Source organism: Balaenoptera musculus, chromosome 11, assembly GCF_009873245.2.
Source record: "Balaenoptera musculus isolate JJ_BM4_2016_0621 chromosome 11, mBalMus1.pri.v3, whole genome shotgun sequence".
Classification (NCBI taxonomy): Eukaryota; Metazoa; Chordata; class Mammalia; order Artiodactyla; family Balaenopteridae; genus Balaenoptera; species Balaenoptera musculus.
The window spans coordinates 13822275-13838444 of NC_045795.1; the positions used below are offsets into that span (position 1 = coordinate 13822275).

Genomic DNA, 16170 nt, shown 5'->3' on the forward strand with positions numbered 1-16170 from the left:
GGTGATGTGACCAGCATACAACCTCCTAAGGAGCTCTCGCCAAAAGAGCTCCTTGTAATCTGTGGGTTTTTCCCTTCCTAAGTCTGAAGGAGAGAGTGACAGAGGGGTGCTGTTCCTCCAACCTGGAAGTCCCACTCTTTAGCGGCAATTAGGGAAGAGAGTGCTTAGGACGGTCCTTCTCCAGGGCCTCCCTGCTTGCCAGGCTGCTTTTGTCTGGTTATCACCTGACCTTCATTCATTCTTCCAGTAACATTTACTGAGCACCTGCTCTGGGCCAGGCGCTGCCCCAATTGACCCCAGACATTCAGATCAATTGGTGGGTTATTAACATCACTATATACAGCAAAACGACGACAGGTTTTAAAAAAATGGAAATTCTCAGCACAAGTTGTTCGCTATTTTGCATCTATTATCAACCATACAATTCTCAGGTGGATGGAATGAAAGTCACAGCAAATCAAGGCCAGTTCTTTATCTATTTCTTCCCTTCTTCCTGTTCTCTGGCTGCATGGAAGCAGAAGCTCCAGTTAGCTAGTTGGGCTTTTTTTTTCCTGAAGAACTTAATGAAATTTTCATTAAACTCTTTATTAAACTTTTTTTTTCATTAAACTTCCAATAAGTTCTCCCAGACACCTCAATTCCTTGGCAAGCTTCCTCCAGGACTTTAGGTAATTGTACTCATTCATTCCTTTATACATTCAGGACTCAGTGGGTGCAAGATGCTGTGTTGGGGATTATCCAAAATGCAAAAATAAATAAGCCTCAGTCATTGCTCCTTAGTGGTTTGCAATCTATCATATTCCTTCCAAACAGTTCCTGCAAGATTCTTCCCTCTGTCCTGCATTTCACAAATTTGGTTACTTTCACTCAATTATGTTTTCTTCCTCACTTTTCACATCTTTTGGAAGCACCGTATGGGAATAATATAACAATCTATCTTTGTATATGTATTTGTAATTTCATAATCATCAGAAACCAGAGCAAACCAAAACCCTACTTAGCACAGTTTTAAGAATTGGGAGGTCTGGGTTTGAGCCCCATCCATGCCTGTGTAGCCTTGAACCAGCCACTTAACCTCTCTGAGTCTCAGTTACTTTGCCTGTCAAATAGGACTAAATATTTCTGCCTTACCTGCTGCATAGTTGTGTGTGTGTGTGTGTGTATCAGATGAACAAATGTACATGCAATCATTTTCTACAATATAAAATGATCCACAGACGTTAAGTTGTTATTAAAACTTTGTAATGGAATCAACTTCAGGGTTTGCTTATGTGTACAATACAAATGCCATAGAAATAGTAACTAAGGGCAGAATTTGACTCAGGGCGCTTAACTACAGCATTTTTATTTTAAGGGCAGAAGGAAAAAAATCAAAGACTTCTTATTCAAAGCAGAGAACTTTCAAACAAGAGTCAACACCAGCCAAGGACATGGTTACTAAGTGGCTCTCCTTGAGGGAAATTCAGAGCATGAAGGCAAGCTTCAGAGAGCAGGAACTGAAAGAAAAAAGTCTGTAATGTTATCATCTTCCTCCTCCACCCTTGCTTAGAATTCCTTATCTAATCAACTGGAGACACAAATCTTAACAGTCAAACAATAAAAATGGGATGCAGTTTAAGTATGGATCATGACAGAGGCCAAAACATATTCTGGTCAGGTGGCCATCATCGTGCCCAGAGGGCGGTAGACTCCACTTTCGCTTTAAGGGAACTACAAATCAAATGCCTTCTCTCCCAGATTTCTGAAGTGTTTTGCGGTTAAATCTGGCTAAAGTACAGTGCTAAAAATGGCATTTTGTTCACAGAACCTAACAAAGAAGCAAAGTTTATGCTTAGTTCCCCTGACATGAACCAGCAAGCAAAAGGGAATGCAGTGAAGTGAGGGAAAGGAAGGACTGCAGCCACTCCTCATTCTTCCAGCTTGACTCCTGTGCGTTACGACTGGTTCCAGAAAAGTAGAAATAGAGAGGTTAGTGGAAGTTTGCTTGGTGTAAGAGATAAAATGAGAACTGGTAAAGAGAATTGGAAAATATTACTTCAATTAAAAACAAAGACGATGCAATCATTGTTGCTTTTGTTGTGGTCATCCATTTACAATGCTTGGTGTCAGTCTATCTCTTGTAAAAATAAAATAAATACAGTGTGTGTGTGTGAAAAAAAAACAAAAACAAAAACAAAACAAAGACGAGGAACTTCCCTGGTAGTCCAGTGGTTAAGAATCCATCTTCCAATGCAGGGGACGCGGGTTTGATCCCTGGTCAGGGAACTAAGATCCCACAGTCCGTGGGGCAACTACTGAGTCCGTGCACCACAACTAGAGAGAAGTCCACGAGCTGCAATGAAGAGCCCGCACACCGCAACGAAGGATCCCGCATGCCGCAACGAGGATCCCGTGTGCTGCAACTAAGACCCGATGCAGCCAAATAAATAAATAAATAAATATTTTTTAAAAAAACACAAAGAAGAAAATCTCAGACCCATTAGGATGGCTACTATCAAAAACCCAGAAAATAACAAGTGTTGGCGAGGATGTGGAGAATCTGGAACCATTGTGCATTGTTGGTGGGAATGTAAAATGATGCCAGTCCTATGGAAATAGTATGATGATTCCTCAAATATTTTAAAATAGAATTACCATATGATCCAGCAATCCCACTTCTGGGCATATATCTAAAGAACTGAAAACAGGAACTCAAAGAGATGTTTGCACACCTATGTTCACAGCAGCATTATTCACAATAGCCAAGAGGTAGAAGCAACCCAGTGTCCATCGATGGATGAATGGATAAACAAAATATATGCTAGATACGTACAATGCAATATTATTCAGCCTTAAAAAGGAAGGAAATCCTGTCACATATTATAACATTGATGAACCTTGAGGACATTATGCTAAGTGAAATAAGCCAGTTTCACTGGCTTATTAAGAATAATAAGAAGAAAAAAGACAAATACTGTATGATTCCACTTATATGTGGTACCTAGAGCAGTCAGATTCATAGAGACAGAGAGCAGAATGGTGGTTGACAAGGATTGGAAGGAGGGAGTAATGGGGAGTTGTTGTTTACTGGGTACAAAGTTTTAGTTTTGCAAAACAAAAAAGTTGTGGAGATCTGTTGGACAACAGTGTGAATAGGCCTAACACTGCTGAGCTGCACACTTAAAAACGACGAAGACGGTAAAATTTATGTGTTACGTGTTTTTAACACAATTAAAAATAAAACATTATTTTAAGAAAAAGAAAAGAAAAACCTAAATGAAACCTCACTGCCCAGATTAACCTTATACCAATGACCAAGCTCTATGCTTATAGAGTCTGATGGTTTCCCATGCCTGTAAGGTCCAAACCAAACAGCACCGGTAGTCAACAAATGTTTAATGTCAGGCAGATCACGTCACTCTTCTGCTGAGAATCTTCCAGTGGCCACAGTGACTTTTACGAGGGCTTCAAAGGACTGGCATTGTCTCCCCAGCCTGCATTCCCACTTCTCTGTCCTCATCTCCTTTCACTTTCCTCTCAGTCTCTCCACCCCAGCCTCCTGGCTTCCTGACTATTCCCTGACCCACTGGGCATGTCCTCCCTTTAGGGCCTTTACAATGGGCTGACTCCTCTGCCTGGAATGTTCCTCTCTCAGATTCCCACCTGGCTCACTACCCGACCTCCTTCAGGCCTTTGATCCAAAGCTCCCTTCTGGAAATGCCCTTTCCTAACCATCCTTGGAATGGCACCCCAGTCCATCTCCACCCCAGCACCCACTAACCCGTCCCATCTTTATTTTTCTCCATCGTGCTTACCACCAGGTATTATATATTTTATTTATTTGTTTGGTCTTTGTCTCTTCACTGGAATGTAAGCTCCATAAGGGCTAGTATTATTTTACTCTTTTATTCACTGCTTTTTAAAAAATCCTCAGCACCAGTGCCAACCCATCGTGGACTTCCAATAAATAGTTTTCCAATTAATTAAATGATTGAGTGACCACAGAAAGCACTTGCAGTCTAAGATTATTGAGTACTTTCTAATTGTAATCCAAATCTTTTTCCTATGACCACTATCCTCGGTTTGGGGGAAAAAATTTGCAATACAAGCTCTTTTTTGTCTTCACTGCACAGAATTTAACCTGTACTCAGTAGCAATTGATTGCTGTTTTTTGGTTGGCACACTCTAATCATTTCCTGTCAGAAATTAAAGCAAAGGTCATGTTGGATAAGCACTCAATTAAGTCTTTAGATGACGGCAATGTGTAAACAGACTTATTAATCCATATGTGTAGTTAATTCTCACATTACTTTGCAGGTTGCTTTAACACTGTGGTAACATGATTCCTGCTAACTTGCTACCTGTATTCCATGATGCGTCTCAGTCTTTCAGTAAGCCCCCTCCTGACATTTGATTGTGAAAAATTTTCAAAAGTATAGGCAAACTGAAAGACTTTACAGTTAATCTCTATATACCTGTCCCCTAGATTCTACTATTAACATTTTAGCATATTTGTTTAACAACTAACTGTGCATCTATCCATCTCTAATTTGGGGGAGGGGGGCTGGGTACAGTGTACTTCATGGGTGACACATGACAAGGTAGGGCTCCTTAGCCCCTCCGTGTCTTCAGGGGTCTGGGATGGAAACTGTGTTTAGGACGGGAGATTCTCGTGTGTTGGGGAATCCAGGTGGGGCAAAGGAACCCCCGACAGCTGAGGGCCTCTCTCTTCCTCTCACGATCTCACTGGGGCTGGTGGTCCAGGGGGCTCTTACTCCTCAGAGGCCACACGGACTATAGGTCCTACCACTCTGTTGCTGTAGCCAAATTCATCGTCATACCAGGAAATGAGCTTGACAAAGCAGTCATTGAGGGCAATGCCAACCCCGGCACTGAAGGTGGCAGAGTGGGTGTCACTGTTAAAGTTGCAGGAGCCAACCTGGTCCTCAGTGTAGCCCAGGGTGCTCTTTAGGGGGACCTCTGATGTTTGCTTCACCACCTTCTTGATGTCATTTTGGGCTGCTTTCCCTAGATGGCAGGTTTGATCCATGACCAACATGTTGGGGGTGGAGACACGGAAGACCAGCCTGTGAACTTCCCATTCAGCCCCTGGATGACCTTGCCCACAGCCTTGGCAGTGCCAGTAGGAGCAGGGCAGCCCCACGGCCATCACACCACAGCTGCCCAGTGGGGCCGTACACAGTCTTCTGGGTGGCAGTGATGGCACAGACGGTGTTCACGAGTTCTGGTTTTCCTTAACCCTAGGGCAGTAGTTCTCAACTAGAGATGATCTGGGGCCCTGGGGGACATTTGGCAATATCTGGAGACATTTTGGATTGTCACAAGTTGGGGATGGGAGCTACTGACAGCTAGCAGGTAGAGGCCAGTATGCAGTACACATCCTAAAATGCTCAAGACAGCTCCCCTTCCCCCAGCCATCAGTCCCCACAAAGAGAGCCCAACACGTCAATAGTGCCAAGGTTAAGAAACCCTACCCTGGGGCATAGTCCTTAAGATTCTCAACTGAAAACTGGAGTATTAACCATGGCTCCTCCTCTTTGGCAGGTCTTGAACTGCAGTTTTTGTCTCCCCAGTGCTGTAAGCCTGCCAATCCTTTGTTTACCCTTACAGCCTAGCTATAGCTGCTTTCTGCTTGGTGGTTTTGCCTCTTGTCCTGCGTATATACAGTTTACGAATCAGCAGATGTTTTCAGTGGAAAAAACAGTGTTGAGTGTTGGTATCACCTATGCAGGATCTTGGCCCCTGAATGCCTGCCTGCTTTAGTTGGCTTCTGATACCTTAAAAAAGCTGTTGTTTGTTTGCTTATTTATCCATTTTGGTTGTCATTATTATTGGTTTGCATTTCATCCAGCTTTTATATTTATTCTTGTTGGCATGGTTATTAGGATCCAAGCTACTCTGTCATAACCAGAATTGTAAGTCTGCTATGCATACATGTAACTGAGTCAGTTTAACTTCATTCTGAAAGTCTTTCAGTTAACAAAATCTCCAATGATTATTCTGATCACCAGTTATTTGAATAAAAAACATGTTTAGGTTTTTTTTCTGCCCAGATATATGATAGGTGAAAATATTTAAATGATAATATACCTTTCAAATATTTGCTCAGTGTAGAAAATTTAGAAAAAACCAGAAAGGATAAAGAAAAAGTTTTTAAAAAATATATTTTCCACCACCCAAAACAGCCATCAACAAAGTTTGTTATTGTTCCTTTCAGTGTTTCCTCTGTACATTCCTAACAATGTTTTATTCAGGACTAACTCATAGGCCTTTATTAACTTATTTTGCATTTTTAAACAGTTTTATTGAAGAATAAGTTATGTATCATAATATTCACTTGCTTTAAGTGTGCAATTCAATGATTTTTAGTAAATTTACAGAGTTGTACAACCATCGCCACAATCCAGTTTTAGAACATTTCCATCCCACCAAAAGCAATGTCCATTTACAGTAACTCCTTGTTTTAGTTGGTTGGCATTTCTCCCCTGGTTTAGCCTGTAACTTCTGGTCAACTCTGGTTTTCTGTTTCTCATGAGCTCTTACAGAGGTGCTAAGGGAAGGCAAGGAAGAGGGGGGTGTCTTTTGGGAGGGAAAGGCCAGGGACAGACCTGTGTCTGACAGCCAGTGTGGCAGCCATGGAGATGCACTGGTCAGGTCTCCCTTTGGGAGAACACATGGTGGGGAGTGTGGGTGGCTGACAGCCCCCAGCTGTGCAAGGTCCCCTGGGCTCCTTCAGTCAATGACTGAGCATGTGGGGGTGATAGAGCCAGGGGGTGCAGGACTTCTCTAAGGCAGCATTTGCTGCCAACCCAATCGGAAAATGGGCAGAAGACCTAAATAGACACTTCTCCAAAGCAGATACACAGATGGCCAATAGGCACATGAAAAGATGCTCAACATCACTAACTATGCAAATCAAAACAACAATGAAGTACCACCTCATACCAGTCAGAATAGCCATCATTTAAAAATCTACAAATTGGGGGCTTCCCTGGTGGTGCAGTGGTTGAGAATCTGCCTGCCAATGCAGGGAACACGGGTTCGAGCCCTGGTCTGGGAGGATCCCACATGCCGCGGAGCAACTAGGCCCGTGAGCCACAACTACTGAGCCTGCGCGTCTGGAGCCTGTGCTCCCCAACAGGAGAGACCGCGATGGTGAGAGGCCCACGCACCGCGATGAAGAGTGGCCCCCGCTTGCCACAACTGGAGAAAGCCCTCGCACAGAAACGAAGACCCAACACAGCCATAAATAAGTAAATAAATAAATAAATTTAAATAAATAAATAATTAATTAATTAAATAAAAGTCTACAAATAATAAATGCTGGCGAGGGTGTGGAGAAAAGGGAACCCTCTTACACTTTTGGTGGGAATGTAAACTGGTGCAGCCACTATGGAGAACAGTATGGAAGTTCCTCAAAAAACTAACAGTAGAGTTGCCATATGATCCAGCAATCCCACTCCTGGGCATATATCCAGACAAAACTATAATTCGAAAAGATACACGCACCCCTATGTTCATAGCAACACTCTTCACAATAGTCAAGATATGGAAACAACCTAAATGTCCATCAACAGATGAATGGGTAAAGAAGATGTGGTATTTATATACAATGGAATACTACTCAGCCATAAAAAAAGAATGAAATAATGCCATTTGCAGCAACATGGATGGATGTAGAGATGATCATACTAAGTAAGTCAAAAAGAGAAAGACAAATACCATACGATATCACTTATATGTGGAATCTAAAATATGACCCAAATGAACCTATCTGTGAAACAGAAACAGACTCACAGACATAGAGAACAGACTTGTGGTTGCCAAGGGGGAGGGGGGTGGGGAAGGGATGGACTGGGAGTTTGGGGTTAGCAGATGCAAACTATTACATATAGAAGGGATAAACAACAAGCACAGGGAACTACATTCAATGTCCTGGGATGAACCATAATAGAAAAGAATATAAAAAAGAATGTATATACGTGTATAACTGAGTCACTTTGCTGTATAGCAGAAAGTAAAACAACATCGTAAATCAACTATACTTCAATTTTTTAAAAACTAGGATGGATATTGTAACATGGAAAGCAGTATGTGACAAGAAAGAAATAAGACTTTTCCTATTGGTGGCCCCTCAAACTAGAGCAGATGACCCCTTGGGTCAGTAGTACTTCAAGTGTGGCTGATGTGAGGAAAGCCATAGACCCATCCCTTTAAGACTCACACTAAATTCCATCACCAGCATGGGAACAGTCCTCTCCAGCCAATATGGCAGATGCAAAGTTTAAAAAGCTTGGGTTGGCAAGAATGTGAGTGAAAAATAAATTCCAGCAGAGTTCTGGTGATTGTGTCATTTGTTGACTGACATCTGAAAATCCCTGGCAGTGTTTTAGGGCATATTTTGTTTTAACAAGTAGGGAAGATGCTTTAATTGGTGCCCTTTATTTATAATTTTTGTCATTCATGTCTGGGGAAAATTCCAACATCTTCCACGTTACATCATTTCTGGACATTTGGCAGCATACCAGACCAGCAACTGCTTCAATAGAGAGAAATCTCTTCTCTCACTCAGCAAACATATTTTATTGCTTGGAAGATTGCTCTCCATGAATACTACCTGGTAAATCTTAATATGATTTTATAGATTATAGCTATCCCTCTCATAACTGGTTTTCCTATCATCCCATTTTTAAGGGTTAGTCAACATTTAATGAGTGCTGATGGATGTCAAATTCCATATGAAACAGGACTGGGTTTGCTCAAGGGTGATAAGAAACAGATGTGGTCTTTGTACACAGAATGCGTTATTTTTATTTTTTGAAATCAGAATTTTAAAATTAACTTCACCAGGGTGACCTATTTATTTTTTTATTTTCTATTATTTATTTATTTATTTATTTATTTTCTATTTATTTTTTTATTGTGGTAAAATATATATAACATAAAATTTGCCATTTTAACCATTTTAAAGCATGCAGTAGCATTAATTATATTGACAGTGTTGTCCAATCATCACCACCATCTACTCCAAAAACTTTTCATCACCCCAAGCAGAAACTCTGTAATCATTAGACAATAACTTCCCATTTCCCAGGCAGCCACCATTCTACTTTCTGCCTCTATGGATTTGCCTAGTCTAAGTATTTCATATAAGTGGAATCCTACAATATTTGTCCTTTTGCTTCTGGCTTATTTCACTTAGCATAATGTTTTCAAGGTTCATCCATTTATGATACATGTTGGATCATGTATCAGGACTTCATTTCTTTTTATGGCTGAATAGTATTCCATTGTATGTATATACCATATTTTGCTTATCCATTCACCTGTTGATGGACATTTGGGTTCTTTACCTCTTTTGACTATTGTGAATAATGCTGCAATGAACACTGGCATAGAAGTGTCTGTTTGACTCCCTCCTTTCGATTCTTTACGGTATATGCCTAGAAGTGAAATTGCTGGGTCTTATGGCAATTCTGTGTTTAGCTTTTGAGAAACCATCAAACTGTTTTCCACAGAAGCTGTACCATTTTACATTCTTACCAGCAATGTACAAGGGTCGCAATTTCTCCGCATCCTCACCCATGCTTGTTACTTTCTGTTGTTGTTGCTGTTATCATTGCCATCCTAGTGAGTGTGAAATAGTATCTCATTGTGGTTTTGATTTGCATTTCCTTAATGGCTGGTGATGCTGAATATATTTTCATGTGCTTATTAGCCACTTATATAGCTTCTTTGGAGAAAAGTCTATTCAGATCCTTTGCCCATTTTTTAATTGGGTGTTTTATTGTTGGGTAGTAAGAGCTCATTCTATATTCTGGATACTAGACATCTACCAGATACGTGATTTGTAAAAATTTTCTTCAGTTCTGTATGCTTTCTTTTAAATTTCTTGATAATGACCTTTTATGCATAAACGTCTTTAATTTTGATGAAGTCCAATTTATCTATTTTTTCTTTTGTTGTTTGTGCATTTGATGTGATATCTAAGAACCCACTGCCTGAGAACCGACTGAATAGCACAGGGAACTCTACTCGATGCTCTGTGGTGACCTATATGGGAAGGAAATCCAAGGAAGAGGGGATATATGTATATGTGTGGCTGATTCACTTTGCTGTACAGCAGAAACTAACATAACATTGTAAAGCAACTATACTCCTATAAAAAAAAATAAAAGAATCCATTGCCAAATCTGAGGTAATGGAGATTTACTCCTATGTTTTATTTGAAGAGTTTTATAGTTTTAGATCTTCCATTTAGGCCATTCATCCATTCGGAGTTAATTTTTTTATATGGTATGAGATAGGAGTCCAGCTCTACTCTTTTACACATGGATATCCATTTGTTGAAGAGCCTATTTTTCTCCCATTGAATGGTCTTCACATTCTTGTTGAAAACCACTTGGCCATAGATGCATACATTTATTTTTGGACTCTCAATTTTATGCCACTGGTCTATGCGTCTATCCTTATGCTAGTACTGCATTGCTTTGGATATTGTAGCTTTGTAGTGAGTTTTGAAATCAAGAAGTGTGAGTCCCCTGACTTCATTCTTTTTCAATATTGTTTTGGCTATTTGAGATCCTTTGCACTTCCATATGAATTTGAGGATTGGCTTTTCAATTTCTGCAAAAAAAAAAAGCCACTGGCATTTTGATCAGGATTGCACGGACTCTGTCAATTTGGGAAGTATTGACATCTTAACAATGTAAGTCCTCCAACCCATGAACACAGCATGTCTTTCCATTTATTTAGGTGTTCTTTCACTTCTTTGAGCAATATTTTGTAGTTTTCAGAGCACAGGTCTTACACCTTCTTGGTTAATTTTATTCCTAAGCATTTTATTCTTTCTGATGCTGTTGTAAATAGAAGTTTAAAAATTCAGCCTTTTTGAGTGGACAGTCTGATGAATTTTAGTAAATTTATACTGTAATGCAAGGCTCATCACAATCTAGTTTTAGAATACATGCATCACCCCAAAAAGTTCCCTTCTGTGTATCTGCAGTCAATCCTTGCTCTCACCTCCTTATCCCAGGCAACCTGTAATCTGTTCTCTGTCTCTATAGTTTTTTATGTTTTAGACATATCATATAAGTAGGTGCTTATATTTATACAAAATGCAATTATAAACACTGCATCATCTGCCTTTCTGTTCCCTTTTTCTCTCTCTTTCACCCAGGACAAAAAACCATCTAGCTTAGGAATCAAAATGAAAAGCTGCTCAACATCACTAATTATTAGAGAAATGCAAATCAAAACTACAATGAGGTATCACCTCACACTGGTTAGAATGGGCATCATCAGAAAATCTACAAACAACAAATGCTGGAGAGGGTGTGGAGAAAAGGGAACCCTCTTGCACTGTTGGTGGGAATGTAAATTGGTACAACCACTATGGAGAACAGTATGGAGGTTCCTTAAAAAACTAAAAATAGCATTACCATATGATCCAGCAATCCCACTACTGGGCATATACCCAGAGAAAACCATAATTCAAAAAGACACATGCACCCCAATGTTCATTGCAGCACTATTTACAATAGCCAGGTCATGGAAGCAACCTAAATGCCCATCGACAGACGAATGGATAAAGAAGATGTGGTACATATATACAATGGAATATTACTCAGCCATAAAAAGGTACGAAATTGGGTCATTTGATGAGATGTGGATGGATCTAGAGACTGTCATACAGAGTGAAGTCAGAAAGAGAAAAACAAATATCGTATATTAACGCATGTATGTGGAACCTAGAAAAATGGTACAGATGAACTGGTTTGCAGGACAGAAGTTGAGACACAGATGTAGAGAACAAACGTATGGACACCAAGGGGGGAAAACCGCGGTGCGGTGGGGATGATGGTGTGCTGAATTGGGCGATTGGGATTGACATGTACACACTGATGTGTATAAAATTGATGACTAATAAGAACCTGCAGTATAAAAAAACAAACAAACAAAAAAACCCAACAACTAATACTAAACTTTCTTTGGGTTATTTGTATGGAAATATGTTAATATAAATGTTTCAGACATTATATGAAATTTCTAAAAATCTTAAAAAAAAAAAAAAAAGGAATTACCCAGTGGATGTGACCATTTTAAAGAACATTCAGTCAAGTGAGCATTTAGTTGGTAATCTTGAAATGGGTCCTTTATAATATCATATGAACTGTAATGAATTTTGCCCTATGATAAATTAATGATAAATGATCCATTTTAACAGAAGGAGAAGAGTCATTTTAAGAGTCATGCCTTTTAGTGGCCTCTTTTCCTGGGAAAGTGGATACTAAACGCTTTATTCCAGAGATTTACTGTGATGCCCTGTTTTATCATGGATAATAATAGATGACACCCTATCTTTATAATGGGGAATATATCTTGTTTTTTTCTGGTTTAATATTTAATACATTGTCTCTTCACTTTGGATGTGATGGCCATGATGGGTTAATGCCCCCTCAGAGCTGGGCCATTATTATTTGTAGTAGCAACCATAACAACAGCAGCAGCAACAACAATAATAATAAATGTCCATTTATTATGAGCCATTTACTATGTTAGGCACTTACATTTATCTCATATAATCTATATAACTTTAGAAGTAAGTATTCTTATCCATATTTTACAGGTAATTGAAGCTCAGGAACCTGATGTAACTTGTCCAAGGTCATACAACTAATCAGTGGAAGAACTAGATTTGAATTAAGAGACATGTTCTTCTAAGTCTCATGATCCTCATCGCTATAAAACACTGCTCCTCAATAGTGCTAACAGGGATGGCACTAGGCAAAAGTAATGAAAAGGCAGAATTTTACCTTTAATATGACTCCAGTGCCTCCGCTCCCATATAAGGAAGAGGCAGACCTAATGTCTTAAAGCAAAGAAATGGCTCTAATAATGGGCGGATAGTTGGCAGCATTCAGACATGTTGGTGCATCTCTATTTTCACGCCACGCAGGTAGTCACCATTTTGGCTAAGCTGAGAAGCATCCCTGGGTTACTCTTCTTACTAAATAGTAGGTTCTGGTTACTCGTTGCACCATGAATAGCTGAAAAGAAAGGTCTCTCTACAGCTTCACAGGAGGGAAGACTGCCGGATGTTGCACAAACTTTTCTCAATCAGAATCCACAGGTTCCCACTTCAATTTTTTCCAATGTTGATTTTTAAACGGCACAGCAGTTTGTGTTACCAGTACAAATAGTCCATTTCAATTAGGGAACACAAGGTGGTTGTTAGGCAAGGGGATTTCCCCCATAGTAGTATATTACTGTCATATATTCTCTGTGCTTGTAGAAGTTGCTCAGAAAATGGTGCAGAGTAGTGGTGATGAAGATTTATTTCATGTTTAGCAATAGTTTGTTACATGGAGGAATTTCAGATTTCAAAGAGTTTGTTACATAAGAATTTCAAATTGTTTCATGCACAGTAAATCTTCCAAATAATCCTCTGTGGAAGCCAAAAGAAAAAAAAAAAAAAAAAACATCCTGGCCTGTCCAAATGACCTCATCTCTTTTTTTTTTTTTTTTTTTTTATTTATTTATTTATTTTAATTTATGGTTGTGTTGGGTCTTCGTTTCTGTGCGAGGGCTTTCTCTAGTTGCGGCAAGTGGGGGGCCACTCTTCATCGCGGTGCGCAGACCTCTCACTATGGCAGCCTCTCTTGTTGCGGAGCACAGGCTGCAGATGCGCAGGCTCAGTAACTGTGGCTCACGGGCCTAGTTGCTCCGTGGCATGTGGGATCTTCCCAGACCAGGGCTCGAACCCGTGTCCCCTGCATTGGCAGGCAGATTCTCAACCACTGCGCCACCAGGAAAGCCCCCTCATCTCTTATAGCATCGACTAGTTACCAAATAAGAAAATCCTGGCTCATCCTTATGTCAGAGGAAGATATCAATAGCCAGGCTAACCAGAGCAGCTCTGAGTGGGTTAGTTCTTGAGAAAACACCAATGGATGTGTCTTCCAGGTATCTGAGGCTGGTGATTATGTGCTGAGTTTCTATTGGACAAATCTACTGCAAAGAGAGACTCAGAAGGACCGAGGACTGTTATGGGTTCTTTCACTGCATTGAAACCCCCAAATTACAGACATTGTCCAGCCACTGTTTAGAATCCATTAGAAACTGCTGTGTGCGGCTAGCTCATTAGAATAAAGTCATGCTGGGAGTGAGGTTCAAAAGCTGCAATTGTGTGAAATGTGAGGTTGCATTATTGTAAAGTGAATGAAATGAAAATAGCAGCTGGGCAGAGGATGAGAGCCAATCACCAGCTGCCAATACTGGATTTAAATACAGCTCCACAGTCCAAACCTAAACCCTCAGGATGATGGCCCAGGCATCGTAGTAACTACACAGTTTCCTACACTCCCCTTTCCCCTGGAGCCTTTGTTGATCTTCCCTTTGAATTCCCAAGACACCATATTTTGTGTGTTTGCTCAACAGATCTCCTAAGGAGGTCCAATCCATTGCTAATAATGACTCAAGTGCCTTCATTGGCTCAGATAAAAAGCTCAGTTACTTTAACCTACTTCTTCCTGCCAAATACAAAGGCAATGCAAGGCTCAGATGTTACTAGGAGTTGCTAAGCACTTTGCTATTCAAAAGAATAAGAAGACCAGGTTTCTAAGAAGACATCAAAACCTCTTATCCTGAGGTTTATAAATTGTTCAAAGGGTGGTAGATGGGGTTGTACTTTTCATTGGGATGAGAGAATGAGAACATGGAAGTTTGAATTGTCTGAAATTAACTGGGTAAATATTGAATCAGAATTCATTTGAGTTGTTGGTGTATCCTTGTCAGCTCTCAAGGATATAACAAATATTTATTAAGGACCTGTTATTTGCCAGGCTCTGTTCTAGGTGCTGGGGATAGAGCAGTGAACAAAATGGACAAAAGATCCCTGCTTCTCTTTCATTCTGGTGGGAGAAGACACACAATAAATGAAACAAATAAATGAAATATAAGTGGTACATACTACTAAGGAGGAAACTAAAACAGGGGAGGGACACAGAGTTCTAGGTGAGGAGGGATAATCAACGGCTATGATTTTAAATAGAGTGGCCAACAAATCCAAAACAATTAAGAAAATGGTAATAGGAACATACATATTGATAACGATCTTAAATGTAAATGGAATAATGCTCCATCCAAATGACATAGACTGGCTGAATGGATACAAAAACAAGACCCATATATATGCTGCCTACAAGAGACCCACTTCAGACCTAGGGACACATACAGACTGAAAGTGATGGGGTGGAAAAATATATTCCATGCAAATGGAAATCAAAAGAAAGCTGGAGTAGCAATTCTCATATCAGACAAAATAGACTTTAAAATAAAGACTATTACAAGAGACAAAGAAGGACTCTACATGATGATCAAGGGATCAATCCAAGAAGAAGATATAACAATTGTAAATATTTATGCACCCAACATAGGAGCACTTCAATACATAAGGCAAATGCTAACAGCCATAAAAGGGGAAATCGAAAGTAACATAATCATAGTAGGGGACTTTAACACCCCACTTTCACCAATGGACAGATCATCCAAAATGAAAATAAATAAGGAAACACAAGCTTTAAATGATACATTAAACAAGATGGATTTAATTGATATTTATAGGACATTCCATCCCAAAACAACAGAATACACTTTCTTCTCAAGTGCTCATGGAACATTCTCCAGGATAGATCATATCTTGGGTCACAAATCAAGCCTTGGTAAATTTAAGAAAACTGAAATAATATCAAGTATCTTTTCCGACCACAGCACTATGAGACTATATATCAATTACAGGAAAAAAAAATCTGTAAAAAATACAAACACATGGAGGCTAAACAATATACTACTAAATAACCAAGAGATCACTGAAGAAATCAAAGAGGAAATCAAAAAATATCTAGAAACAAATGACCCAAAACCTATGGGATGCAGCAAAAGCAGTTCTAAGAGGGAAGTTTATAGCAATACAATCCTACCTCAAGAAACAAGAAAAAGCTCAAATAAACAACCTAACCATACACCTAAAGCAATTAGAGAAAGAAGAACAAAAAAACCCAAAGTTAGCAAAAGGAAAAAAATCATAAAGATCAGATCAGGAATAAATGAAAAAGAAATGGAGGAAATGATAGCAAAGATCAATAAAACTAAAAGCTGGTTCTTTGAGAA

At 39.6% G+C, this 16170-nt stretch overlaps 1 protein-coding gene across 1 annotated transcript; it reads right to left on the bottom strand.

Annotated features, from left to right (window-relative positions):
• Positions 1 to 4750: 4750 nt before the first annotated feature.
• LOC118903497 (glyceraldehyde-3-phosphate dehydrogenase-like) lies at positions 4751 to 9586 on the bottom strand. Its single transcript, XM_036868635.1, is given in 4 exon segments — positions 4751 to 5064; positions 5067 to 5135; positions 5138 to 5224; positions 9544 to 9586. Coding segments are annotated over 4 exon segments (513 nt in total).
• Between the last annotated feature and the right edge of the window lie 6584 nt (positions 9587 to 16170).